This window comes from Eutrema salsugineum, unplaced genomic scaffold (genome assembly GCF_000478725.1).
Source record: "Eutrema salsugineum unplaced genomic scaffold, Eutsalg1_0 scaffold_1, whole genome shotgun sequence".
Taxonomy (NCBI): Eukaryota; Viridiplantae; Streptophyta; class Magnoliopsida; order Brassicales; family Brassicaceae; genus Eutrema; species Eutrema salsugineum.
Genome location: NW_006256909.1, coordinates 12,395,205 through 12,422,972, shown reverse-complemented (window position 1 = coordinate 12,422,972; position 27,768 = coordinate 12,395,205). Strand labels below are relative to the sequence as shown.

The 27,768-nt window shown below is 38.3% G+C and overlaps 2 protein-coding genes and 1 pseudogene across 2 annotated transcripts; 1 reads left to right on the top strand and 2 right to left on the bottom strand.

Annotated features, from left to right (window-relative positions):
* Positions 1-10,790: 10,790 nt before the first annotated feature.
* Positions 10,791-12,437, bottom strand: LOC18028873 (annotated as a pseudogene).
* Positions 12,438-15,108: 2,671 nt separating this feature from the next.
* LOC112081982 lies at positions 15,109-16,973 on the top strand. The gene is made up of 5 exons (XM_024149058.1): positions 15,109-15,727; positions 15,909-16,040; positions 16,114-16,528; positions 16,570-16,687; positions 16,758-16,973. The coding sequence occupies exons 1-5, from the start codon at positions 15,109-15,111 to the stop codon at positions 16,971-16,973; spliced, it is 1,500 nt and encodes a 499-aa protein (XP_024004826.1).
* Positions 16,974-24,827: 7,854 nt separating this feature from the next.
* LOC18028871 (putative F-box protein At1g67390) lies at positions 24,828-27,214 on the bottom strand. Its single transcript, XM_006414510.2, has 4 exons — positions 26,963-27,214; positions 25,577-26,206; positions 25,284-25,457; positions 24,828-25,136 (listed from the first exon to the last, which is right to left on the bottom strand). The coding sequence occupies exons 1-4, from the start codon at positions 27,212-27,214 to the stop codon at positions 24,828-24,830; spliced, it is 1,365 nt and encodes a 454-aa protein (XP_006414573.2).
* Positions 27,215-27,768: the final 554 nt, after the last annotated feature.

Here is a 27,768-nt window from a genome sequence, read left to right as displayed (position 1 = left end):
AAGACAAGCAAGTTCTACCAAAGATTATGGCAGGATTTCCGCCATGACATTGTGAAATTAGTAAAGGATTTCTTCAACTCAGGATCTTTTGATCCCAGACTAAATCAGACCAACATATGTCTAATCCCCAAGAAAGAGAAGCCTAGAGCTATGACAGAGTTCTGTCCGATTAGTCTGTGTAACGTCCCGCGTTCTATGTTCACTTGGAAAGGGTTAAGCTTCTTATCAAGCCCTTTGGGGGAGCCAAAGAAGCTGCACCCAGATACCTTGTGGGCTAAGAATTTCGAGGAGGCCAAGGTTTTTGTGGAGGTGAATCTCAAGCAGAAACTTCCAGAATGTTTCAGCTTTAAATCGAGCGCTGGAATGGATACAGTAGTGCATTATGAGTTTCCGTGGCTGCCTCCTAGGTGCACTTCATGTGCCAAGTGGGGACATGGTTCGGCGGATTGTAAGGCTCAGCCTGGGGATATATCGATATTACAACGTACACCGGTTACGGCTAAGAATGTTTCTGGTGAAGCCTTGAGAGGAGATCAAATGGTGCAGGAGCAGACTCGCTCTGTTTCGAAGCCACAGCGACACGTCTCTCAAAATAAATCGGTGTCGCGCAATGTGAAAAGTCAGTCAGGAAATAAAGAGTGCGATCTACCTGATAAGGGAATCGAGAGTCCACAGGACATTCCAACGAAGAATTGGGAAAATGTCAAGTCTCCTGCTCGTGCTAGTAGGAGCTCAAAGCAAAGTATTGTGGATGAGGTTATTGTCTCTGCATCTCGGTTCAAGTCGCTCTTAGGGGATGGTTTGGATTTGGGAGATGATGGTGAGGAGGAGAGGGCTTCTAGTGAAGAGGTCGTACCTGATTCGCAGGATTTAAATCCGACGGAAACATTGGAGAGAGAGCATAGGGTATCGGTAGATAAGGGCCTGTTGCATGGGGACAATCAGGATTCTGCATCAGTGGAAGAGGAAGCGATTAAACTGACTGCAGGAGGAAGAGTTTTTCTCCCCAGAGAGTCAAAGTCATCACATAAGTTTGTTCAGCCTATTACATCTTCGCCTCCTGAGAGTTCAGGGAAGAAGAAGAGGAATATTAGGAAGAACAACAAAAAGAAGCCAATCAAAACTAACCAATAATGTCTGGTTTTTTCTGGAACATTAGAGGTTTTAACAAAAAAAGGAAACAAAAATTTGTGAAAAGTTGGTGTAGGGAGCAGAACTTTTTATTTGGGAGTCTCTTAGAAACTCGAATAAAAGAATCTAATGCAGAGGAGGTAGTGAATGAGGTATTCCCTGGTTGGTCGTTCTTGAATAATTACGAGCATCATCGACTAGGCAGAATATGGGTATTTTGGTGTGATTCTGTCAGACTAACGCCGGTGTTTAAAAGTAATCAAATGATATCGGTGCTGGTGAAGTTACAAATACAGATGATGAGTTCTTGTGTTCCTTTGTTTACGCTTCGAATTTTGTGGAGGATAGAAGGGAGCTATGGGCGGATCTTAGAAGCCACTTTGTCTCGCCTATCTACAGGAGAATGCGATGGATGGTGATGGGGGATTTCAATGAAATCCTTTCCATAGATGAGCACTCTGTTCAAGGTGCTTTGATGGGTTCATTGGCTGGAATGTGGGATTTTCAAAAAATTATTAGAGATGGAGATTTAAGTGATATGGGCTACCATGGCCCTTGTTTCACTTGGTGTAATAAGCGGGAGGATGGTTTAATATGCAAAAAACTGGATTGGTTGCTCATAAATGATCGCTGGCTTGTTAACAACCCTCGGTCGTATTGCGTCTTCGAGTCCGGTGGGTGTTCTGATCACCTTCGTTGCAGGTTTTACTTAGAGGGAGAGGTGTCTCGATCGAAGCGGCCTTTCAAGTTTACAAATGCCATTGCAAAGATGCCTCAGTTCCAGGAAGCTTTGAAGGATAATTAGGAGGGGACGGTGCCATTGTTTCAGTCCACATCTGCGCTGTTTCGCTTTACTAAAAAGCTAAAGAACTTGAAACCGGTTGTAAGGAGGATCTCTAGGGATACGTTGCAAGATATTTCAAAGAGAGTGAAATCTAATTATGAATTATTGTGCTCCAAGCAAGAGCAGAACTTGCTTAACCCAACTAGCATGTCACAGCAGGAAGAAAGTGTGGTTTTTGATCGATGGGAACAATCTGCTAATCTCAAAGAAAGTTACCTTGCGCAAAAAGCAATGCTTAGTTGGTTAAATTTGGGCGACAAGAACACAAAAGTGTTCCATCGAGCGGTCAAGATAAGAGCTGTACGAAATGGTTTAGAGAATTGCAGAGGCAGGACGGATCTGTGATCACAGGGTGCAATGAGATTAAGGAGGAGGCGGTAAATCATTTCCATTCGTTTTTGAACCATCGGCCAGCTGATTTTCAAGACATTGGTGTTGACGCGATAAGGGAGTTACTTGATTATCGCTGTTCACTTGTGGATCAACAAAATCTTACCATGGAAGTCACAGAAGCTGAGATCAAAGCTGTGCTCTTTGCGATGGCAGCAAACAAATCTCCAGGCCCAGATGGTTATACAGTGGAATTTTTCAAGGCAAGTTGGTCGGTAATTGGTCAGGATCTTGTGATTGCTATTCAATCTTTTTTCGTTAAAGGGTTTTTACCGAAAGGGGTCAATTCGACAATCCTTGCGCTGATCCCTAAGAAAGAACAAGCTAAACATATGAAGGACTATCGCCCGATCGCTTGTTGCAATGTGCTTTATAAGATTATTTCCAAGGTTTTAGCGAATCGTTTGAAGCAAATTCTTCCTCAGTTTATTGCTCCAAACCAATCAGCGTTTGTACAAGATCGTCTTCTGATCGAGAATGTGCTTCTTGCGTCTGAACTGGTAGCGGGGTATCATCGAAATTTTATTTCGCCGCGATGCGCTCTGAAAATTGATATCTCTAAGGCGTTTGATTCGGTAGAGTGGAGTTTTCTTCTTACGGTTCTAGAGGCAATTGATCTTCCGTCGGACTTCATTCATTGGATCCGATTATGTATCTCGACTGCCTCTTTTTCGGTTCAGGTGAATGGTGATTTAGCTGGTTATTTTGGTAGTTCTCGAGGTTTGCGGCAGGGCTGTTCTCTTTCGCCATACTTATTTGTTATTTGCATCAATGTGCTCTCTCATATGTTGGATAAAGCTGCTATGGAGAGGAAGTTTGGGTACCACCCTAGGTGTTCGAATACTAGACTCACTCATCTTGGGTTTGCAGATGATCTCATGATCTTCTCGGATGGTAAATTATCATCGGTGGAAGGAATTGTTGAGGTGTTTGAGGAGTTCTCGAAAATATCGGGATTACAAATAAGTTTGGAGAAATCTACGGCTTATCTAGCTGGGGTGGCGGATTCAGTTCGTAATGAAATTGGACAGCGATTTCAATTTGAACTTGGGTCACTTCCTGTTCGATATCTGGGTCTCCCGCTTCTCACAAAGCAAATGAGATCCTTAGATTATGTTTCGCTTGTCGACAAGATCAAGAGCAGGATTGGTACTTGGACAGCACGTAACCTCTCTTTCGCGGGTAGATTGCAGCTTCTGTCCTCTGTTGTCACGGGCCTTGTCAATTTTTGGATGTCAGTGTTTAGGTTACCAAAAGGCTGTATCGAAAAAATTGACAGTATATGCTCTAGTTTCCTATGGTCTGGTCCGGATCTTAATCCGAGGAAAGCAAAAATATCCTGGGAAGAGGTCTGTAAGCCAAAGCAAGAGGGAGGTCTTGGACTCAAAAATCTCAATGTGGCAAATGAGGTTAGCATTCTGAAGCTTTCGTGGAGGATCTTGACAGCAAAGCAATCGCTATGGGTTCGATGGACATCGGTAAATCTTATGCGAGGTGGTTCCATTTGGTTAAATCCAAATCCAACAAATCAATCTCCAGGTTCCTGGATGTGGAAGCAAATTCTTAGAAGTCGAACCTTGGCTGAGAGATTTCTAAGAGTGGATGTTAAAAATGGTCGAATGGCGTTGTTTTGGTATGATAGTTGGTCATTATTGGGTAATCTTTTATCAACCTTTGGTGCCAGAGGCTGTGTTGATTTAGGAATCTCCCATGTTTCAACTATCGAGGATGTGATTTTTACGCATCGACGGAGGCGACACCGAAACCAACTTCTTAATAAAGTTGAAGATGAGATTGAAGCTGTTCGCGTGAGGTATCGCGAAACAGAGCTGGATGTCTATTTGTGGAAATCAAGGGAAAACGTGTATAGAACCTCTTTTAACACCAGCACAACTCGGGACCTGCTTTCTCAGCATTCGCCGAAGGTTCCATGGTTTGCTGGGATTTGGTTCAAACACTACACGCCTAAATTTGCTTTTATTGCTTGCTTAGCCTTGCACAATCGCTTATCGACCGGCGATCGTACGCGAGCTTGGAACTCAAATGCACAAGTGGATTGTGTGTTCTGTCATTTACCGATTGAAACACGTGATCACATGTTTTTCTCTTGCCCTTACTCTAACAGGGTTTGGACGAATCTAGCTAAGGGAATTATGCTTCATGATTTCTCAACAGAGTGGCAGACAATTGTTGACAGAATCTCGAGAGCTCAAAGGAACAACGTGGATCTGTTCATAGTTAGATATCTCTTTCAGCAAACCATCTACGCTATTTGGAGAGAAAGAAATGCTCGTAGGCATGGTTCTCCTCCTACGAACTGGATCAGATTAGTCAAAGTTATTGATAAAGGGCTTCGCAACAGGTTCAGTTCCATACGACTGTTGGGTGATACCAGATATGACGATGGATTGCAAAGGTGGTTCGGATCTCGGCCAGCTTTGCGAACTTAAGCTTATTTGATTTAAAAACTGTGCTGTATCTAGTTTTTATGACATCTCGCTCGCATCTTTGATGTAGAAACGCTGTTTTTTTGCTTGAATAAAATTTAACATTCATTCAAAAAAAAAAAAAAAAACGTTATTCGGCATTCATAATATTAAGTATGAAATGATAAAACATTAAAACTAACAGTAAATATTTTTCATCTAGCATGTTTTAATTTATTACTAGGATTACACCTGGTGCTACGCACCGTAAAGATTAATTTAAAATAAAAATATATGTGGCTTTATGTTTTTTTATGTGGCTTTATACGTTTTATTCCCTTATTACATACTATAGCTCAAATATTGACAACACAAAAAACTATTTGATCCAATAAAAAACTTAATTGAACATGGTCGTTAATTTGAAGAAGGTGGCATTATAAGACAAACAAAAAAAAATTCAGATACAAACTTACTATTATAAATATTGGCTTGTTGTTAACTCTTCGGTTTGCATGTTACATGCATGGAGTATGATCTCGGCTGCCTCTTCATCTTTGTATTAATAACCTCATCTTGCCTTTAGCACCATCTCTGATCTCTTTCGTCGTTGTTCCCATGATCTCGTTTGTTTTTTTCATATTTACGCATCTATACTTGTCTTCTGAATCTAACCAACCCTTTCCATTTTCACAATATTAGTTTACTCACAGAATATACATATGGAGAAAAGTTCAGATTATAGAAGAGAGACCCATAAGCTCACACGAGAGACCAGTCCAAGCTTATCAAAGCTTCTTGACAGGACATCATCATCCACATCAAAATTGCAACTTTCGTTGAAGTTTTCGTCGATGAATGTTTCACTTTGCATGTTAAACTCGTCCTTTCTCGTGGGACGCCCTGGTTTAGCATGAATGAGTTGATGACCTCTTTAACCTGCATTTGATCAGTTTGTTAGCAAAACACATAAAGAAGACATAAAAGAATTAAGAAAGGGATTATTGATGAGCACCTCTTGTTGTATGACTTCATCGTACTTGTGAAGCAGGGTGCCTCTTCTACTGTCTAGCTCTTATTATCCACAGATCTTGTGATAAGGCTCTGATAATCTACCAAATTCCTCTAAAACTTATATGTCATTCAGGGGAAGGGACAGATCTAATTAATGATTAATTTAACAAAAGTGAATGGTGTTGTCTGATGAGTATAAGGTGTAATTTACGTGAAATATGCTTTAACGCAGTAGGCCACAACCGCATAAGTGGAGAATGTGGGCAGTTTTTTCCCATAAAATTCGGATTAAATGTTGGATATGCTTCTTTAGCTGAAGGCCCAAGACATTATTAACAAGTCCGTTAGTAATACGATATGCCTAAAATTAAAGGAAGTTTTCCTAGTTCTATTAGAAGTAGGATTAGGGAATCAAGAAACCTATATATATGTGTTTATTGAGTTGTGATAAACACAAGATAAGCATAAGAGCTTAGATGTTTAGTTTTGAGCTATTTTCTAAACATTAATAAGAAGAGTTATTTCTTATACGAAAGCTGTATTTTGCATATACGACTTTATTTGGTGTCAGAGCAAATCGAAAAGGAGAAGAAGCCGAGTAGAAGACGACGACAGAAAGAATGGCAGGTGAAGGAGACGATTCCTCCAAGGCCATCACGACCACCGTAGCTGCTCGGAAGGAATCAATTCCTTTGCCGATCCAATGCCCGATGGTGATGTCTACAAATTATACAATATGGGTTATGAGTATGAGAGTAATGCTGCGACTTCATAAAGCTTGGGAAACGATCGAGCCAGGCTCGACAGATCCTGATAAGAACGACATCGCATTGGCACTACTCTTTCAGTCAATCCCGGAAACCCTAATTCTACAAGTTAAAGATCAGAATTCTCTAAAAGCAATTTGGGATTCGATCAAGACACGTAATTTAGGGGCAGAACGCGTCAAGGAAGCATGGTTACAAACACTGATGTCTGAGTTCGAAAGAATGAAGATGGCGGATTCAGACACCGTCGATAGCTTTGCTGGGAAGTTATCTCAGCCTGCATCGAAAGCTGCTGCTCTCGGAGAAACAATTGAAGAATCAAGACTTGTTAATAAATTCTTAAATAGTTTGCCCAGAAGCAAGTATATACAGATCGTTGCTTCCCTCGAACAAGTCCTCGATTTAAAGACAACAGGTTATGAAGACATTGTTGGGCGAATAAAAGCATACGAAGAAAGAATCTCAGGAGATGACAAAGAAGATGAGACTCAGGAAAAGCTTTTATACGCAAAATCAGACCAAAGCAACTCGCGAGGTGGCAGAGGAAGCAGAGGACAAGGAGGACGAGGGAACAGGGGACGAGGCAGAGGAGGAGGATCTAATCCTCAAGCTCAAGAAAAATCGGCAAACCAAACCAAGGAGAAGAAGGACATATCAAGTGTAATCTGTTACAGGTGCGATAAGGCTGGGCACTTCGCCTCAGTTTGTCCCGACAGAAAACAAAATCAGGAGGCCAAAAAAGTAGAGACAGAAGAGGCAGACAAAGCTCTCTACATGCTCGAGTCGGTATTCCTGAATGAAGAGAACTTGGTACCTATGAAATACGAAAAGGAGAAAGGCGAAGAAGGTACCTGGTACTTAGACAATGGTGCAAGCAACCATATGACAGGTGTGAAATCATTCTTTTTAGAGTTGAATGAAAACATAAAAGGCAAGGTAAAGTTTGGGCATGGCTCGTGTATTGACATTGGTGGCAAGGGATCGATCTTGTTCGAAGGAAAAACAGGCGAACAAAAGATAGTTCCAGACATCTACTATATCCCTGCTCTTAAAAGCAATATTCTTAGCTTAGGACAAGCAACCGAACATGGTTGCGATGTTAGAATGAAAGAAAAATTTCTAACACTACACGACCCCGATGGAATACCCTTAGTAAGAGTACTAAGATCAAGCAACAGGCTTTACATGATAAACCTAAAACTTGAGAAACCAGTTTGCTTGCACTCAAAGATGGAAGAAGACACATGGAGGTGGCATGCCAGGCTCGGTCACATAAGCTTTAAAACCATTAAAAGCATGTCAGCGCTCAAGATGGTTCAGGGTTTACCAAGGATCGAGACTGAAACACAACTTTGCGAGTCGTGCTTGGTTGAAAAACAAACCCGTCAATCATTCCCAGCTGCAACTCGATACCGATCTTCTCATCCTTTGGAACTCATACAATCTGACTTATGTGGACCAATATCACCAGCGACACCAGCTCGTAACAGATATATCTTTGTGATCATTGATGATCATACAAGGTATATGTGGACGATATTGTTAAAAGAGAAGAGCGAAGCATTTGTGAAGTTCAAAGGCTTAACAATATGGTAGAAAAGGAATGTGAGAAAACGATAAAAACACTTCGAACGGACAGAGGTGGTGAGTTCACATCGAATGAATTCCAGGAGTTTTGCAGCATAAACGGAATTAATAGACATCTGACTGCCCCCTACACCCCACAGCAAAACGGAGTGGTCGAAAGAAGAAATCGAACAGTAATGGAGATGACAAGAAGTATCTTAAAGGCAAAGGGGGTTCCAAACTACTTGTGGGGAGAAGCCGTTCGACATTCAACATACTTGTGAAATCGAGTCCCCACAAGAGCTTTGAAAAATCAAACACCCTATGAATGCCTCAAGAACAAGAAGCCTAGTGTCGATCATCTCAGAGTTTTTGGTTGCTTGGCTTACGCGAAAATCAAGCCTATCGACATGAAAAAGCTCGACGATCAATCACAACAGTTGGTACATCTCGGAATAGAACCTGGATCCAAAGCGTATAGGCTTGACAACCCAACTACAACGAAAGTCGTTGTAAGCCGAGATGTAGCTTTCAATGAAGAAGCATCTTGGAATTGGAAGGGAGCCAATACAGAGGACACTGGTGAACCAGGGAGGTTTCGAATGATTTGGGGAGCAGTCACAGATGAAGGACAAGGTCCTTACAAAGAAGTTTCCATTCCACTCGAGACCAACGATGATACGGAAGTTCAACAAGAACAAAATAGTGACAGCGATGCACACAAAGAAGCAATGGAAGAACAGAGTGATGAAGATGATCAGATAAACGATGATCACATCATCGAAAATCAGGCATGATTCACACGGTCAGGAAGACAAGTGAATTTACCCAGACATCTCAAAGACTTGGTTATTATGGCCGATATGGAGTCTGAGAGACTTCTCTTGTCACTAAATGATGAGCCAATGAACTATACTGAAGCAAAGGACTCGGATGAATGGACACAAGCTTGTAAGACGAGATCTCTTTGATTAATAAAAACAAGACTTGGACACTAGTCGATAAAACAAGAGGGGTCAAGGTCATAGGTCTCAAGTGGGTTTTTAAAATCAAGAGAAACGCAGACGGCACAATAAACAAATTCAAAGCCAGACTTGTTGCAAAAGGATATGTTCAAGAATCAGGAGTAGATTTTGACGAAGTATTTGCACCAGTGGCTCAAAATAGAAGCAGTGAGGTTGCTTGTGGGATTAGCTGCTTCTCACGGGTGGTAGATTCATCATCTCGACGTCAAGACTGCATTCTTACACGGAGAGCTGAACGAGGATGTGTATGTGTCTCAGCCTGAGGGGTTTGAAAAGAAAGGAGAAGAACAGAAGGTTTTCAAACTCTCAAAGGCTTTATATGGCTTAAGACAAGCCCCGCGTGCATGGAACACGAAGCTTGATCAAATTCTGAAGGGTATGAACTTCAAAAGATGCTCAAAAGAAAGTGCTGTGTATCGCAAGGCTGAAGGTGCGAAGCTTTTAATTGTAGCTGTATACGTCGATGACCTGTTTGTAACAAGAAATTCACTTGGGATCATACACGAGTTCAAAGCAGGAATGACGTCAAAATTCGAGATGTCAGATCTCGGCAAGCTTACCTATTATCTTGGTATAGAAGTCAAACAGAGCAAAGAAGGAATTGAGATGAAACAAGAAGCATATGCTCGAAGAATACTAAAGGAAGCTGGGCTAGATGGTTGCAATCCAACACATATTCCTATGGAGTTTGGTTTAAAGCTGTCTAAAACCCAAGAAGAAACACCCAAAGATGCCACTCTGTATCGAAGGAAGATAGGTTGCTTAAGATATTTGCTGCATACAAGGCCTGATCTTGCTTTCTCAGTCGGAGTAGCTAGCAGGTATATGCAGGATCCGCGGCAGTCACATGGCAAAACGCTGAAGCAGATTTTACGGTACCTCCAAGGAACAGCAGGCTTCGGCCTAACATATAAACGTGGAGGGACAAAGGAAATTGTGGGATATAGCAACAGTAGCTATAACGTGGACCTAGACAATGGAAGAAGTACAAGTGGTCATGTGTTCTATTTCGGTGAATCACCAATTACTTGGTGTTCGCAGAAACTACAAACTGTTGCGTTATCATCTTGTGAAGCTGAGTTCATGGCTGCGACAGAAGCATCGAAGCAAGCCATATGGCTCCAAGAGTTGTTGAGTGAGATCACTGGTCGGAGTTATAAGAAGACGACAATTCGAGTAGATAATAAGTCGGCCATTGCATAAGAGCTTGGATGTTTAGTTTTGAGCTATTTTCTAAACATTAATAAGAAGAGTTATTTCTTATACGAAAGCTGTGTTTTGCATATACGACTTTATTAAACTGATGCTTTTTAATCTTTGATACATTCATTTTTTTTTTATTGTTGTTTTTTTCATAATTTTGGAAAACTTGCCACATGTGATCAACATTTAATTGCATAAGTGACTTGTGCTTTAGTATATAAAAGATAACTAGTTTTTACAAAACTTCATTCATCTAGAAGATAGTAGTTTTTTGACGTTTTGAGATTATTCAGTGTTAAAATTTTATCGTCCTAAAAGATGAAATTTTTTTTTTTTTTTGGAAACGGAGGGAGCATATAATGAGAATGAAATAGAAAATGTCAGTAAATAATGAAATAACAAGACCTTGATTAGACCGAAGGTTTCATAGTGACTTTGCCAAGTACCACGAATAGACAGACACTGGCTTCAATGCCGCACCCATTGGAAAATCTTCACAAACACTTATCATCCCCACATCGCAATGGCTATTGTAACATGATTTCCAACCTGCCTGTCCCATCAGTATACATGTATGTATCCTTATTATTAATTACGTTACAACGCAAAAATAAAAGAAAACTCTCTATATGATTCTCTATGTTGTAATCTTTTGCTTACATTTTTTTTTGTTTTATCTTAACCAATGTAACTCTAAACGATGCCCCGTTAAAGAGGAAGAAGGATTGGAAAATAGATTAAGGAAAATAGAAAATAGTTCAATGAAAAAAACAAAAAAAAAAAACTTTAATATCAAAAACTTGATTTCAATTCTTTTTTTTTTTAGTTGAAAACTGAAAAAGCGACTCATCTTAATAATTCCTTTTTTCCATCTAAATACAATAGTTCGACTAATCTGATTTTTTTCTTTTATTCTAAAGTTCCATAAAAGTTATATTCTTTTAAAAGAGAATTGACCAGCATGATGTGACTGATTCTTACCTTTGTATAGACGAAAAGCCTAGGATTGAGGTTGTCCTTGTAGTACAATGCTGGATTTACCTGAATTAGTGTGTTGTGTTTTTAGTTATTATATAAAGCCGAGGATTGAGGTTGTCCTTGTAGTACAATGCTGTACATGTTTTGTTAGGTATAAAGTAAAACCGACTTTCTGACATACAATGATACCGATTTGGATGAAATCATCTCCGACCTGAAAGTGAAGCCGAGCAGAACTAGATTGGTTAGGCTTAAATTGGATATACAAAGATCCATTGTAGCTCCATTGTAGCGCATTCCTATGTCCTTAGTTCGACCCGCGGCATACTAATTTCATTCAACATGACCAAAGATATTAATAATATATCAAACTTTACATCGATGATTAGGTTATTTTTAATTAAAAAAAGAAACAACTTATATGATGTTGGTCATGAACATCATTATTAGGATCATAAGTGGTAGTGTTCCAAGAACCACGAGGTTTACTATATTTATCGTCGTCTAACGAGTTTAAGCTCAAGAGATCGTCTTTGGTTAATCTTCGTATAGGAACTGTACCAATGGGACAACCCACACCATTCTCCCATAAGTAACCAAACCCGGTATTGTTTGTCTTACCTTTTCGGGATTCCATATCCGTCGCATCTAGGATATGACACAAAAAGAAACTATTATTGTTTTTTTCTTTAAATGTTTCCAAGAATCTTATATATCAGGAATGGATCAAAAAATTTACACCATGTAATCGTTTGTGTGATTTTTCATAGAAGGGTGATCAAATGCTGGTTGCTTGAAGAAATCCACACATACGTATCGTTCTCCATGGATAGTCTATCATTTGCAGCCACAAAATATAGAGCTTATTATATAATTCATTAATCATATATAGTTAATTACGACAAGATTATGAATGGACCTTGATGATCTTGACAGCAGGTTTGTTGATTGTCTTTAGTTTCCTCTGAATTTCTAGATCTTCAAACTTAGACAAGCTTTTGGCTTCGATAAAGCCTTTGTTATGACTTGTAATTATGTGACCAAAGATGTAACACATCAAAGTCAGCCACATCACTGGGTCTCTCACTTCCATTTTAACCAACAAGAGAGAGATGATTAGTTTCGATAGGAAGAAACATAAAAGACTTTATATAACATTCATAAGGTCGAGGAGGCTGAGAAAGAAAGAAAAGGTATGATTCTTACTAATTCAAAAGACCGTTGACCAAAACAAGATTTCTGGAGAGACATATAGTAATTAATTAACATAAACCGAGAAATTCAACAGATTCTTATTAAGTATGCACTTATATTTGGGTCAACAATTCCTGAGAGACTTATGTTTAATTGATTTATTACTCAGTTAGCATTTAATACAATTGATTCTGGAGAAAATAATCCCTATATTTGAGAATAAGAGAATTAATTATTGCCTAAGAAATCATTGACGTGTCCGAAGATTCTCAAGGACTTGTGGTTTATTTTAGAATTACTAGAACTTAAGTGTCACCAAAAACCTTGGAGGAAAATGTCCTAATTTAATTTTAATGAATCTTTATTAAAAAAAAAAAACCGTTAGAAAGCATTGTTCACTCACCTCGGACTAATGCCTAGTTGGATCCATGTCTTTCCCCAAAAGACACGACCATCCAACTAGGCGAGTGTATTGATGACCGTGGGTCACCGTCCGAACAATACGCAGGGGACGCATTGTTCACTCATCTCGGACTAATGCCTAGTTGGATCCATGCATTCCCCTGAAAAACACGACCATAAGAGACACGCATCCAAAACATTATGTATTATTGTTAAGATTAGAAGTAAGAAAGTAAAATAGATGAAAGTATTTTCAATTTCAAAGCATTTCAAGGATTATTGAAACAACGTAATGAAAATGTACAAATGAGTTATATGAAACCCTTCAAATAATTTTTATGCAAAAATACACTTTCAGTTTATGGATTGAAGAGGGATATTTAATATTTGATCATGGGTTTTCTTGTGTTCAAAATGAAGAACATATCGATAACAACATGTGTTTGCTCTCATCGAGGTGTTTTTGTGAAAACATTGTACCACAAAGGCCATATGAAGTTGGAACAAGTTGTAAAGAAGATCATATATACCCATACATGATACATCTTACGAGGAGGAAGATACTGGTTTTAAGACACCAAGGCCAATAGTGTCAATCATCAAAGGAGATAGTGAATATATCTAGTATCTACCAATGGAAGATCTTTGGTCAGGATTACGCCGAAGCTTTACAAAAGATGCCTTATAGGTTAGACGAAGCGTGACTTCTTTCTAATAATCAAAGTCTTCTTCAACATACGTTTTTAGATGACAAATTCATGCTAGCACAATAAAAGTGTTGTACATATATTGTTATATTATGCCTAGCTTTTACGGTATTACCTAATATTATTTTAACTTGTTTCAAAATCCCATGTGTAAAAGCATTGACCAAGATAAGAACATGACGGTGAAATAATAACTTAACAAGATATTCAGATAATATGAAATTGATACAAATTAGACCCCAAAATGGCTCAAACTTAAAAACAAATACCAAAAGAAATTCTTAAAACAACATATAAAATTATCGAATTCTTTAAATAAAAAGACTGTAAAGGGGTTTCTCTTTCTAATACGAAAGGATGGATTCAAACCAAATTTCATTAGGCCATTATGATATCGAGCTCACTGTGACCTCCTGGAAGTTCCTTTAGGATGGCCACTGCACCCTCTATCTCCAATTTGTTACTTTGAGAAACCGACAATGGTTTAATTATCATAGTCTCCATTACAATCCATCTAAAACGCGAGGCTAATATAAACTCTTCTTTTGAACCGCTAAAGTTAAACAGCCATACATTATCTGCACTGAAGTAAACATCTGAAAATGGTTTTGTCTCTTCCCAAAACTTCTTCTGTCCTCTTCCAGCAGAAGTCTCAACTTCCTCCCGCGGAGTATTGCTTTTCTATATATGCAAAAGAAAAAAGAAAAAAGTCAAAGCACGAAATGAACGCTATGAAAACCAGAAACATGGCTAATTCTATATATTCACATAATTTTTATTCAAAGCATGAAATGAACGTACCTCGAATACGATCTCAAGCTCTTCCATTTCTCCAGGCCATGCAGCTAGATTTCTTGTAGTATCTCAACTTCTTTGGTATTTGCCAAGTTTACACTTACCGACATCGATGCAAATGTTCTCTTAAATGTATGTCCAATGCTCTTTCTCTCCTTAGATTCATAAACAATTTGTTAAAGATGTCAAATTAAAAAAAACCTACCTTGCATTCATTATTCTCGCATTCAGCATATATAAGGTACGTCGCTCTCCCTTCTCTCTAGTTTTGTTTCTCTCTCTAGATTCTCCACTCGTAGATCTCGTTAATTCTCTCTAATTTTTTGCCGTGCTCTTTAAATTTCCCGGTGAATCTTCAAATTTTTCCGATCAATCTTCAAACTTTTCTGGTCCACATTCAAACTTTCCTATCAATCTTCAACCTGTTCCTCATTTTCTTCAACTCTCTTTCAAATCTTCTTCCAACCTCAATCTACCGAACTAAAATGTCTTCCGACTCTTCATTTAATTCCTCTTCCCATCAAATCCGGAGGATCTTCATTTAATTCCTCTTCAGAGCCGAGCTCCTCTTCATCGAGCCCTTCTAGGTCGACGAACAATCCTCCAACTCTAGTTCGCAAAAACTCTAAGTTGGTGGGTGCCAGCAGCAGCCGACCTCAACTGAGAATGGAGGCACCTGAACAATTAACAGCTGAGACTCGGGTCGCGTTAGACGCCGGTAACGGTGATAACGAAATCGAGGAGGTCGTTGAGCTCGAGAGGAGGACTCCTGAAGAAGGAAACAACGCTGAGGCCAATGATGCCGAAGACAACCCCGAAGCGGTGAACGCTGCCTCGCCACCAATGCCGAAACGGAAAGTTGTCTGGCCTTGCGATGTGCCTGCTTCTTCTCTGTCTCCAACGGTGATTCGCTCCACACTCGAGGCCTGCAGACTCACAGATGACGCTGTCTTTATCACTCCCGACGCCGGAGATCGCCCATGGGACGTCCCCGAAGACTTCCTCTGCATTTACTTGACCTACTTCATGCAATGCGCGCTTACCTTCCTGATTCCTTTCCGCCTTCTTGGATACTGTAATCGTCGAGGCGTAGCTCTCACTCAGATGATTTCAACGTCAGTGACAAACTACACAGACTTCCGGTCCTTGTGCGCCGAGCTCAATGAAAATCCAACTAACCGACTCTTTGAGGACCATTTCTCGGTTAACCTGCACGCGTCGAAGGATTGGTATTTCGCAGCTAACACCAAACCTCAGAAAGATATCGTCACCGGGATCAAACCCAGTAAATACAATGACTGGGAGTCCCAATATTTCTTCCTTGAAATCAATGAGCTTACAGTCAGCGATGTTGACATCCAAACTCAATCGGAGTGAAGCTTCCGATCGGTAGCTTTAGACGATCTCATTTTTTTTTTTACCACCACTCGCTTATTTTTCTAACTCTTTTTGGCTTATCTTCGCAGGTCGTCATCTTCCAAGTTGTCTACTCAATTTCGGACTCACTCCTGAATTCCAGGCAGCTTTTAGTGAAGCCGGTAAGCGTCGCTGGCCCGAAGCTTGGGATGAGATACTCCAACGTCAAGCTAAGAAATTAGGTAAAAATACTTAGTTACTTTTCCTCTTCTACTTAAATTTCTCCGAACTCCTTATATTCTTTTTGCCTTTCAGCCTCAGTTAAGGAGCCAAAGCCTCTGAAACCAGAAAGCCGAGCTAAAAAGCCTCGACGTCCTCCTAGACGGAAAGCGCCAAAACTAAAAAAGAAGCGTTCGACAATGCTTTCGTTGGATGAAATCCCGACTCTCTTAGATGATGACGAGCCGAACGATGCAATGCTAAATCTTGTTCCCACTACTAAAGGGGACAAACAGAGAGTTGAGGAAATGGCTCTGATCGCGAACTCACCTGATCCGGCGGGTCAAAAGAGATTAAAGAAGAAGACATCCTCAAAGAAGATCAAGAGGATCGAGGGCTCTTCTCATCCTCAGGAAACGGCCGCCAAACTCAACCCTCCAGTCCCTACTGCATCAGAGCTCGCTATTCCTTGGGATCAGGCTGAAGCCTCAAACATGAGAAAGGGGCCAAGGTCCGCTTTGACTATGAAGATGAGGGTCCTTTGGAAGATAGTATCGATGCTTGTGATGATCTCTACCACAAGATCTCGAGCGAGGTCCCGAGTCTTCCAAAGATCTCCAAGCTGCGGTTCCCGAACCTGTACAAGGGAATTGCACACACAACTGCCGTGGTAACTTTCTAATTTCCCCCTTTTTCATTTATTTCCTAAGTATCAGTTCTGATTTTGTTTCTACTTGCAGCTCGCTAGTCAAACCAATACTCTGATCGCAGGATATGAAGTTGCCCTGTACGATGAGCAGGTGAGGGTTGCAGAGCTGGAGGATCGGATCTCCAAAGTCGACGAACGTCTTGCTACCGAACTCCAGATAAACAACGAACTCCATAATGCTGTCGATCTGCTGAAGCGGGAATGCTCAGACCTTAAAGCCGTCAAGGCTGAACTGACGAAGGCTTAGGCCCTCTTATCTCGGGAGTTCAAACAAGACAAGGAACGGTTGCAGGGTATGGTAGCTGTCTGGAGGGATCGGGAAAAGAAGGTTCACGCTAAAGCTTGTGAGCGTTTGAAAAAAGTCATCAGAAGTTTGGATGACGCCGATCGTGCTCATAAGCCTTACTTGGTGGTTATTCAGCTCACCGGAGTTCTCGGCTTCATCAAAAAGCTGAAGAACAAAGGTCTGTACGAGGTCCCTCTCGAGATGGTGTCCAAGCTAGAGGCGAAGCACGCAGCGTCACTGAAAGAGCATTATTCCGCCAATGCGTATGTCCTTACTGAAGATGACAAACGGATGTCGCCACTTCCTGAGGCTGATGAGGAAGCTCCCGCCGACAATTCAATCGGAGGAGGACAAGAGCAGGCGGGAATTGAGCAATTCGGCTCGAACGAAGACAAGATCAATGCGGTTCAAACCGCTGCTTCCAAGACTGTTTAGTCTCTCTGTCTCTCTTTCTTCTTTTAATCAAACTCAGTTGCCCTTGATGGGTCTTTATGTTTTGTACGCTATTTTAACCCTTGGAGGGTTTTCTTTTATCTTTTGAACTTGTCTGTCCTCGGTGGGTTTTGTTATCTATTTGCTAGATTTCAATATTTTCGTAAGGTTTTTGTCTTCATATAATTTGTTCTTTAACGAATGAAGTAGTAGATCGGTTCTTTAAAGAATTAAGTTCAAACTCAATTTTATTTTTAGGTAGCAAGTTGCGTTAACTCGACTTATATTTGCAAGTGTTGAGAACTTGGCTTATAATGTGAATCTGAGGAGTTTGGCTTTGGGTGCGAGTGTTGGAGCTCGGCGTGGGGAACCCAAATGAGTTGTATTGTACTGGAAGAGTGATTTGGTCGAACTCTTGTAAGCGCACGATACAAGCTCAAGGTTTTTCTAAGTCGAACCTAAGTGTGCGAGATGAGCTCGGCTTATTGTCCTCGGTGACTTAGAATTTTTAGTTCGGGACTGGCCCCGGCTTTCATAATGTGGAGTTTACCACGATACCGTGTGGGTGTTAGCGAGACGGATCTCAGCTTTTTTAGTTCGCATTCTTGTGGAATGCTATCGAATAACTGGCCAGGAAGTCGATGTAGATAAAGTAGGACTAAAATATAGACGTTTTCACTTAATAAATTTTTATTGATGTCATATCTGGACTCGGTGGCGAGCTACCTACGTACCCTTCGAAAAGGGATCAAGCCATTCGTAGTTCTAAGTACAACAGGTGTCCTCTCCAAACTAAGTAGTTTGGAGGTTTTTTTTTTTTAAAGACCAGAATGAACGATCTAATAATAGTATCGTTTGAGATGCATTGAATTCCAGGATCTCGGGATCGGGGTTCCGTCTAGCTTCATCAGCTGGTAAACACCAGGCTTAACGACTTTCATGACTTGGTAAGGTCCTTCCCAGTTCGCACCAAGTTTTCCTGCATTCTTCTCTTTGCGAAGTACTAGATCTTCATCTTCGAAGTGACGACCTTTAACATTTTTATTGTAGTAACGAGCTGCCAGTTGTTGGTAATTCTGTATCCTGAGTAACGCTCGTTTGCGGTGTTCTTCGACTAAGTCTATCGTGTCGAGCATCATGTCCTTGTTAACGTCGGGCTGCTGAGTGAGCGTAGTTTGGCGGATACTAGGAACGTTGAGTTTGGTGGGACACATAATATCCGTTCCATACGCGAAAAAAAGTGATTGACCGGTAGAACGTCGCGGCGTAGTTCGGTGAGACCATAAAACACCATTGAGTTCCTCCGCCCATGTTCCCTTGGTCGTATCAAGCCGCTTTTTCAGGCCATCGATAATGGTTTTGTTCGTTGCTTCGGCCTGGCCGTTTCCTTGCGGGTACCTCGGAGTGGAAAAACTTAGGCGTATTTTCCACTTGGTGCAAAATTCGGTGAAGATTATGGAAGTGAACTGAGTGCCGTTATCCGTGACGATCTCATATGGGATGTCGTGTCGGCAAATGATGAACTTCTAGACAAACTTCTTGACGTCGATACCGTGGATCTTGGGATACGCTTTGGCTTCGACCCGTTTGGTGAAATAATCGGTAACGACAAGTACGTATTGTTTCTGGCTTGTAGATCGGCGAAAGGGGCCGATAATATCCACTGCCCAGCGCATGAAGGGATATGGTGCGGTGGAAGTCATCAGGAGTTCGGTACGGAAGTTGATCATCAGGCCGTGGCGTTGGCATTTTTTGCAGCGTACGATATACTTTTCGCAATCGGAGAGCATAGTTGGCCAGTAATAATCGGCCTTTTTGATCTTAAATGCCAAGGAACGAGCGCCGGAGTGATTTCCTCCTCCTTCGTGCATTTTCTGCATAACTTCCATGATATCATTGCCGTGAACACAAATTAAAAGTGTGCCAGATGCATCCCATTGGAGGAGAGTGCCTTTGATGACCACGTATCGAGCTGCTCGAGCCTTAAGTCGCCGAACTGCCCATTTGTCCGCAGGAACCGTTCCATCGCCAATGTATCCGACGATTTCCAAAGTCCAGTCTACGGGCTCATCGTCTCCTTCAGCTTCGATGTCGATTGGAACGTATAGTCCTTCAAATTTTTCGTCTGGATTGGATTCGTTGTCACTATGTTCATTCATATCAACATTGAGATCGGTGAATGCTTCTGTAGTCTTCTTCTTTCTGGTGAGTGGTGGTGCGAGGTTTGGATGAGCCTCGTAGTCACGGCGTCGCGTGATGATGTTGCACACGGGGCAGGTTCGATACTAGGTCGATCCATTGCCTCATTTGGAATTGTTCGCCGAAGGTCAGGATCGGAGTTAGATGCTAGAGCAGCCAGAGCATCGGCGGAGGCCTTCTCGGCGGTGCGGTTTTCACCTCCAACATCAATTTTCAGAAGACATCTTCTTTTGTGGCAAGTGATATTTATTACAAGCACTTCGAGAGAAGGGCAAGACACGATGACTGCATTAAAGACTCCAACCTCGGCCAAAATGCTAGTGAGTTATAGATTCTTTAGATTTCAGCAGTTGTCAAAAGCATGTGGAGTTTCTATGTTATACCGACCAAAAGTAAGTGATTTTAGGCATGGATGGGAAAATAATTCTGGAGGCAAGTCGAGTGTGATGGGTTCGGTGTGTGGTCTATAAGGGTACAGAAAGTTTACAAGTGTGAAACGCTGGATGTGTTTCACATGAATCAATATGATCGAATCCAAGCCTCAACCATCCCCGTCTTCACATTGGTGTGGCAAATAAAAGTTTTTGCATTTTTTCCAAATGCCGATGGTGACCGCTTATAACCTACAAGGCCAAAGAATGATTTAGGGTATTAAAGTATGGAATAGATGATTATACAAAGGGGGATATTTTATTTATATGGAACACTCACAAATTACAAAGACACTCGAGGTTTTCTCTCAGACTCGATTACAGGACTTAGCTTGGTTTATGCAAGCACCCAAGCCTCTTATTTATAATGATACAAGGGATACCTAACTTAAGATTATTACACATGTGGATACCTAACTTAGAGCTATTTAGCATGTGGATACCTAACTTCCTCATGCATAAATATTTTATTCTTTTCTTATTTAATATGATGCTTTTCTTATGTGCATCATTATTTATTATTTATGTTTTCCTAGATTTCTTATTCCATACGATAACAAAACTCATTTTGTTAGTATGGAAATTCCAAATCTAGTATACATCTCTCAGAACCGGGATCAGCCTTTGAGAAGTCATCATTTCCAACGGGAATCAAACTCATTGATCATAATATATTGACTATAAAAAATTGAACAACCAAGTTTTTTCACGCGAAATACCGTTAGCATTTATCTTTCACAAACGTAACACAACCACAGCATGATTAATATTTCAAATAAAAAGGAACCTCTTTTTCCAAAAATCTTGTACTTTGATAGCAAACAATAGAATTGTAGTCATGGGTTATCCAGGTTTTGATTTTGCTCTTGAACAACCAGGTCACCTAATTTATATGGTTCATGGGTTATCTTAGGGTTGTGCACTATTAGAACAACCTAGATTATCAGTTTATATATCTATTATATAAAGACTCAGTTGAGCCTCACAAGCTTGACACATAAGCTTCTCTTCTTAAGACACATCAGCTTAAAAAATCAAATTAAAATCAGCCACTTGTCATCTCTAATTTATGTATTATAATCGATTTCTAAATTCTTCGTCTTCCTTTTCCCTTAAAAAAAACGTTTCATCGCTAACAATCCTCGGTAAAAGCATATATTTTCTCGGTAAGATGCGCACTAGCAATTTTGTTGTTTGATATTTTCTCTCTTAGCTTCCTGATATAATTTAAAAGTTATCTAATGTTCTTTATGGTTGACATTATCTTACTTACGACTTATAGTCAATTAGTTATTATAGATATATTTTAGAAGTTTATGCTATGATATTAGCCGCTTGCTCATAATATTGTGAAAATGGAATTTGGTCAATGCACATGGTACATCACCAGAATGCACATATCACCTTAAGGTACTTCCTTATCATCTACCCATATTTTTTTGTTGATATATCTATAGATTTATAACGCAATTCTTTCAGTTAACTGAAAAAGTGAATAACAATATAGAGATGCTTCATATTATCCAAGTTGCATCTAGATACTACCTTCCATTGGTCACAAGATTTTGTGTGGTTATCGTGACATGAATATATATTTTAAATAAAATAGACAATTCTGAAAAACAAAAAAAAAACACTTCTGAGATAGCAAGTCAATATAATCACATAATATTGTAAACAGAGCTTGCTTGTATTTTGACAAATTGGAAATTATTTAAATTAGCTCACATGTTATCTATACATACCAATTTATTCAGGCCTAAGAGTTTTGATTTCATAAAAACTTGGTTGAGATTGTATCTCTTTTGAAAAAACTTTATTATCATCATAGTATAGGCTCCTGAGTAGTAGAAGGATAAAGTCTTGATCATTATCTGTTTACTCGAGAAGATAAAGGTTTTACTCTTTGTTGGGGGCTAATTTTGGATATATATTGGGCAAGAATCAATCTATATTTCAGTTATCATTGGTTTGTTCGGTCTTCTTATTAATCTTGTCAAATCAACGATCCCATCAGAAAATGGTGGTAACACATGGTGAATGACTTCGAGGCTTGTGGGAGATGGATGCCAACCTTAGAAAAGAAGGCAAAGAGCTTACAAAAATATGAAAGTATGACAGATTTATTAATAAATACATATGGTCTCATCACAAAATTACAAACCACTTTTTTTTTTGGTTTAAGTTAGTTTAGAGAACATTAAACAAATTCTTCAAATGCCTTCTATCACAAATTAGGTTGTATTTGTTAGGATAATTTTCTTAGAAATAAAAAGTTAACTTTTATAGACTGATAGAAAAATTCTTATTTTATTAAACACAAATTAAAAAATATAAATAATATAATAAATCCGCGTGTATACGCGGGTCTACACCTAGTTAAGTTATTAAACTTGTATATGTTTTTCCTACCGTTTTCTTTTTATGTTTAATGGTGTTTGACACTTCGATATGTTTTAGAATGACTAATGCATTTTAGCTTATAGAAGTTTAATATATATATATATATATATATATATATATATATAATTTTGTTTATCCATAAATTCTTTGTTTTTCTATATCATTTTATATGTTTTGATACTTAAATATGTTTTTGAATGAAGAATTCATTTTAGCACAATTAAAATGTTCTTGAAATTTTTATCTTATGCCTTACTATTATTACCTAGTACTTTTTTCTTTTACTCCTGATTTCACAATCCCTCGACAATGAAATAGTAAATCCACAAGACATTCATATAGTATGAAAATTGATACAAATTAGATCCCAAACATCTCAAACATAAAAACAAATACCAAAGATAATTCTTCAAACCAAATATAGAATTTCCAATTTATTATAACAAGAAAAAAACCAAACAGGCAAACAGTTTGCAAAGGGTTTTCTCTTTCAAATATTAATTCATCAGAACATCATGATTTTCGGATCCAAATCCACCCATCGAATTGATAGAACTTTTGTCCTCACGGCTTCTTTTATGGGCAGTCTCGATAAGATATTAAGCAACACCTTGTCTGGGAGTGTGCTGATTCGATCATCGTCATCGATATTGACTGCATCGATAAAGACACTACTTTTTTCTAGCGCATCATATGGTAAAAGTGATCTCTCCATGGATTGGATCGCTAAAGAAGGAGATGGATTCTTTTGTGAAGAAGAAAGACACGAAAAAGAGATATGATGCTTTGCTGACTTGGGGTTCTTAACATGTAAAGAGAGATGAGGATATAGGTTTATATATGATTAACGTAGTTAATTACGAGGAGACCAAAACCCGTCATTACAATTTAATTATCATTTGGTCAATTTAAAATTAATTATATTCCTTTAACACCCAGTGGAAACAAATTAAAATGATAAAATGTTTTCCTTTTTGATATAATATTGATCAAACAATTTTTTTTTCGATGTAAAATAATAAATAGATGTGTAAAATAAAACCTAATGTTGTAAATAATTCATTAAGTGGATAAGAATACAAAATTATGTGGTTCTGATTACATTTCTTATATGAATATATAACAACAAAAGATTAACTAAACAAAAAATATACTTGAGAAAAAGAAAAAAAGAGCAAAAAGCGTTTCTTAGAAAAAAGATAAAAAAAAGAAAAAATATCCAATAAATTTTAATTTTTAATAACTAAAATTATTAGTACATACAATTTTAGTATTGAAATTACTAATAAATTTTGGTGACAAATGTCACTTTTAAAATTTGTAGAGAATAATAAGATAATATCTTCATTTCCTTCATATACATGCATCAAGAAGATTTCATGCTTAAATTAGAATGCCATTTTTATATATACATATCTACGTATTATTTCTGAGTCAATATAATTCATCTAATTAAGAAAATGGAAACTTTTATAGATTACTATTAAAAATTGACATAGTAGTACAGAAATGATGGTGTGTAGTTGTGTAAGATTATTGACACAAAAAAAAGTAGTTGTGTAAGATCGGTGTTAATATCAGTGCGACAGAAATAGTCACGTAGACTGTTCAGAAACTTGTTCAGCTACTTCAAAAGAGTTAAAAAAAATAGATTAGGAATGGAATGTACGAAAAAGAATTTCGATTACGACATGTGGCAGAAAGGGACATATATTAGATGCATTACATGGTCATTTCAATATGTGTTTTAGGTTTCATGTGGAGAAAATGCCCGAAAAGAACATCATACATAGAGCTCTGGTCATAGAAACCTTGCATGTCAATATATTTTAGTAATGGATCAGCTCTCAAACCTTAATAAACCTTTTACTTGTTATTTTCTCTCCTAGGTACCAAAAAAATTCTATCTCGTACGAAGAAATGCCTCCCATGATGGAAAAAAGGCAAGGGGATTCAACCACCTGTTTACTTTTAATTTTAGGCTAAATTTTCAGTAACAATGTTAGTGGAGTTGGTTAACAGTTTTGTTAATTAATTTTTATCGGCACTGTATACAATGTTTAAAACATTGTGCCTAGCTTTTACGGTATTACATAGTATTTTTTAACTCGTTTCAAAATCTCATGTGTAAAAGCATTTACCAAGACAAGAACATGGCACTGAAATAATAACTTAACAAGATATTCAGATAATATAAAATTGATACAAATTAGACCCCAAACGGCTCAAACTTAAAAACAAATACCAAAAGAAATTCTTAAAACAACATATAAAATTTCCAAATTCTTTAAATAAAAAGAAAGGGTTTTTTCTTTTCTATTACGAAAGGCTGGATTCAAACCAAATTTTATTAGGCCATTATGATATCGAGCTCACTGTGACCTTTTGGAAGTTCCTTTAGGTTGGCCACTGCACCCTCTATCTCCAACTTCTTACTTGAAAAAGACAACGATGGTTTGATTAACATAGTCTTGATTACCATCCCTTGCGTTATCAACCACGAGGCAAAAGCAATCTCTTGTTTTGAACCGCTAAAATCAGACAGCCATACAGTATATGCAGTGAAGTTAACGTCAGAAAACGGTTTTTTCACTTCCCAAAACTGCTTCTTTGTTCTTCCAATAGAAGTTTCAACTTCTGCACTCGGAGCATTGCATTTCTATGGAAAAAGTCATGTATCGGAAATTTAGATAACTAGGTGTGTATTGCTTACAAGCAAACGTTATGAAAAACAGAAACATGGCTAATTCTATTTCTATATACTACCCACATAATTATATATTATTCAAAACATGTAATGAACGACCTTGAATAAGACCTCAAGTTCTTCCATTTCTCCACGCCATGCAGCTAAGACTTCATGCAGCATCTCAACTTGTTTTGTATTTGCCAAGTCTACACTTACCGACATCGATGAAAATTCACTCAAAAATTCCTGGGACCTGCTCATCATGAATTCATGTCCAATGCTCTTTTTCTCCTAAGATTCATAAATAATAAATATGTCAAGGATATCACGTTAAGTATAGATCAGCATCGTTTCCTTCTCTATCAAAATACAATGGAATGCACAAGAAATTAATATATATACGGATATACCTGATCTGGGCATGATATACTATAACTGGTGTGAGCATATATTTTTCCTGTAGTCCAATAGTTCCTATGAAACTGGAGTCTAGGATTCTCAAAGACAACGTTCTCTCTCTCACACCAGAGAGATCCAATGCTGAGGATGTCCAAATTTGGTGTAGACACTTCAATGCCATCAATTTTATAACAGGATAGATACAAGAACTTTAAGTTGCGGTTCTCAATTTTCAGAAGACCTCTTCCTTTGTCGCAATTGATAATTACTACAAGCACTTCGAGAGAAGGGCAAGACATGAGGACTGCGTTAAAGACTCCAGCCTCAGCCAAAATGCCAGTGAGTTCTAGATTCATTAGATTCCCACAGTTATTGAAAGAAAGTGGAGTTTTTATATGATACCGACCTAAGTGTAGTGATTTCAGGTATGGATGGGAAAATGAATTTGGAGGCAAATCGAGTGTGACGGGTTTTGTGTTTGGTCTAAAAGGGCACAGATAGTTTATAAGTGTGAGATGCTTGATGTGTTTCACATGAATCAATGATCTAATCCAAGCATCGACCATCCTGTTTTTACATTGGTATGAGTAATAATAGATTGTGCATCTTTCCAAATGGCCGCCACGGTGATCGTTTATAACCTAAAAGGCCAAAAAAGGATTTAGGACAAGTATGTTTTTAGGTGGTAAAAACAAAACAAACACAAAGAAACCAAGTTATTATGGTGGAAAAAAAAAATCGTTGTACACTTAGAGAAATGAAAATGGTGGATTTAATATATTTCTCTAAAACATATTACGATTTGAAGTGAACGATAGTGGAAAATAGTGCAACTAATTTCGCAATAAAAAAAAAAGTTTATTTCTCTACTAATTTCAAGAGAGAAGAATGAACAAAATTATGCTTCTATCACCCCTATTTCACTTCTCTCTAATCCATTTATTTTTACGCCACAAATTCCTGTAATGATGACCATTTATGATATATGGCACAAAATCTGGTTTCATTTATAATGGCTGTCATAAAATTCCATACTAAGTATACATCTCTCAGAATTAGGATCAGCATTTCATTTCCAACGGAAAGAACTCACTGATCATCAGATCATAGAAAATTTGAAAATTTGATTGTTTCGCCCTTAAGACTTTTAACCTTTATTTTCGTAACAGAGATTCAAAATAAACCCAATAAAATACAGTATAATAATAACACAAAACATGTTTTCTCAAATAAATAAGAGTCTCCCTTTTTTCTTAAGTCATGTACTTTGATCGCAAACCAGGTTGACTTAGGGTTGTGTACTTTAAGAACAACCTAAGTTTTTAGGCCAGATCTATATGTGTAATTTCTTTATCCAAAAATTCATAAGAAAAAACTATTGAGAAAAAGAAATAGACCTTGGTCATCAATCTAGCGGTATCATTATCAATAACATGGGGCAAAAGAGTTCTGAATTTGGCCAACTTTCGTAGGTCCAAGAAGAGATGTGGCATCTCCTTCCACAAATCCACCCATCGACATGATAGAACACTTGTCCTCACAGCTTCTTGGATGGACAGTTTTGATAAGATCTTATGCAATACCTCGTCTGGAAGTCTGCTGATTTGATCATTGGCATTGATCATATCAACACTACTCTGTCTCTTCATGGATCACTAAAGAAGGAGAGACGGAGTCTTTTGTGAAGAACAGATACACACAAAAAAGAGATTTGTATTTTTGACTTAGGGTTCTTCACTTGTTAAGCGAGATGAGGATGGATATTTATATATGCATGATGTAGCTAATTACTAGGAGACAAGAAAGATTAATTAGAAACAAATAAAATATTTGGGGTTGTTGTCTGAAAATAAAATCCTAGTTGATTTCCATTTGGTCAACTAAAATTATTTTCCTCTAACACCTCAATGGAAACAAAATAAAATATAAAAGATTGTTTTCCCTCTTGGCATGTATTTACCAAATAAAATTTCTTTTCTCTACAAAAAAAAAGAGGTGAAAAATAAAAACTAATATTACAAATAATTCTTTAATTGCATAAGAAATAAAAAAATGTATGTTGTCTTGAATACATTTTATGAAAATAAAAATATCGGAAGATGATAAAATTATACATTTGAGAAAAAAAAAAGCGCAACAAACATTTTAGTACAACAATATTTTTTTAAAAACTAAATACTTCTACTTATACCTCCGAAACTGT

Bases quoted from the DNA above. Each gene is read 5' to 3' on its own strand.
- LOC112081982 (XM_024149058.1), top strand. From the start codon at position 15,109: ATGGAGGCACCTGAACAATTAACAGCTGAGACTCGGGTCGCGTTAGAC. The intron at 15,728-15,908 runs GTAAATACAATG...TTATCTTCGCAG, and splicing joins CGTCACCGGGATCAAACCCA to GTCGTCATCTTCCAAGTTGT. The intron at 16,041-16,113 runs GTAAAAATACTT...TTTGCCTTTCAG, and splicing joins ACGTCAAGCTAAGAAATTAG to CCTCAGTTAAGGAGCCAAAG.
- LOC18028871 (XM_006414510.2), bottom strand. From the start codon at position 27,214: ATGAAGAGACAGAGTAGTGTTGATATGATCAATGCCAATGATCAAATC. The intron at 26,207-26,962 runs GTCTATTTCTTT...TTGGCCTTTTAG, and splicing joins CCGCTAGATTGATGACCAAG to GTTATAAACGATCACCGTGG. The intron at 25,137-25,283 runs GTCGTTCATTAC...CTTTTTCCATAG, and splicing joins AACTTGAGGTCTTATTCAAG to AAATGCAATGCTCCGAGTGC.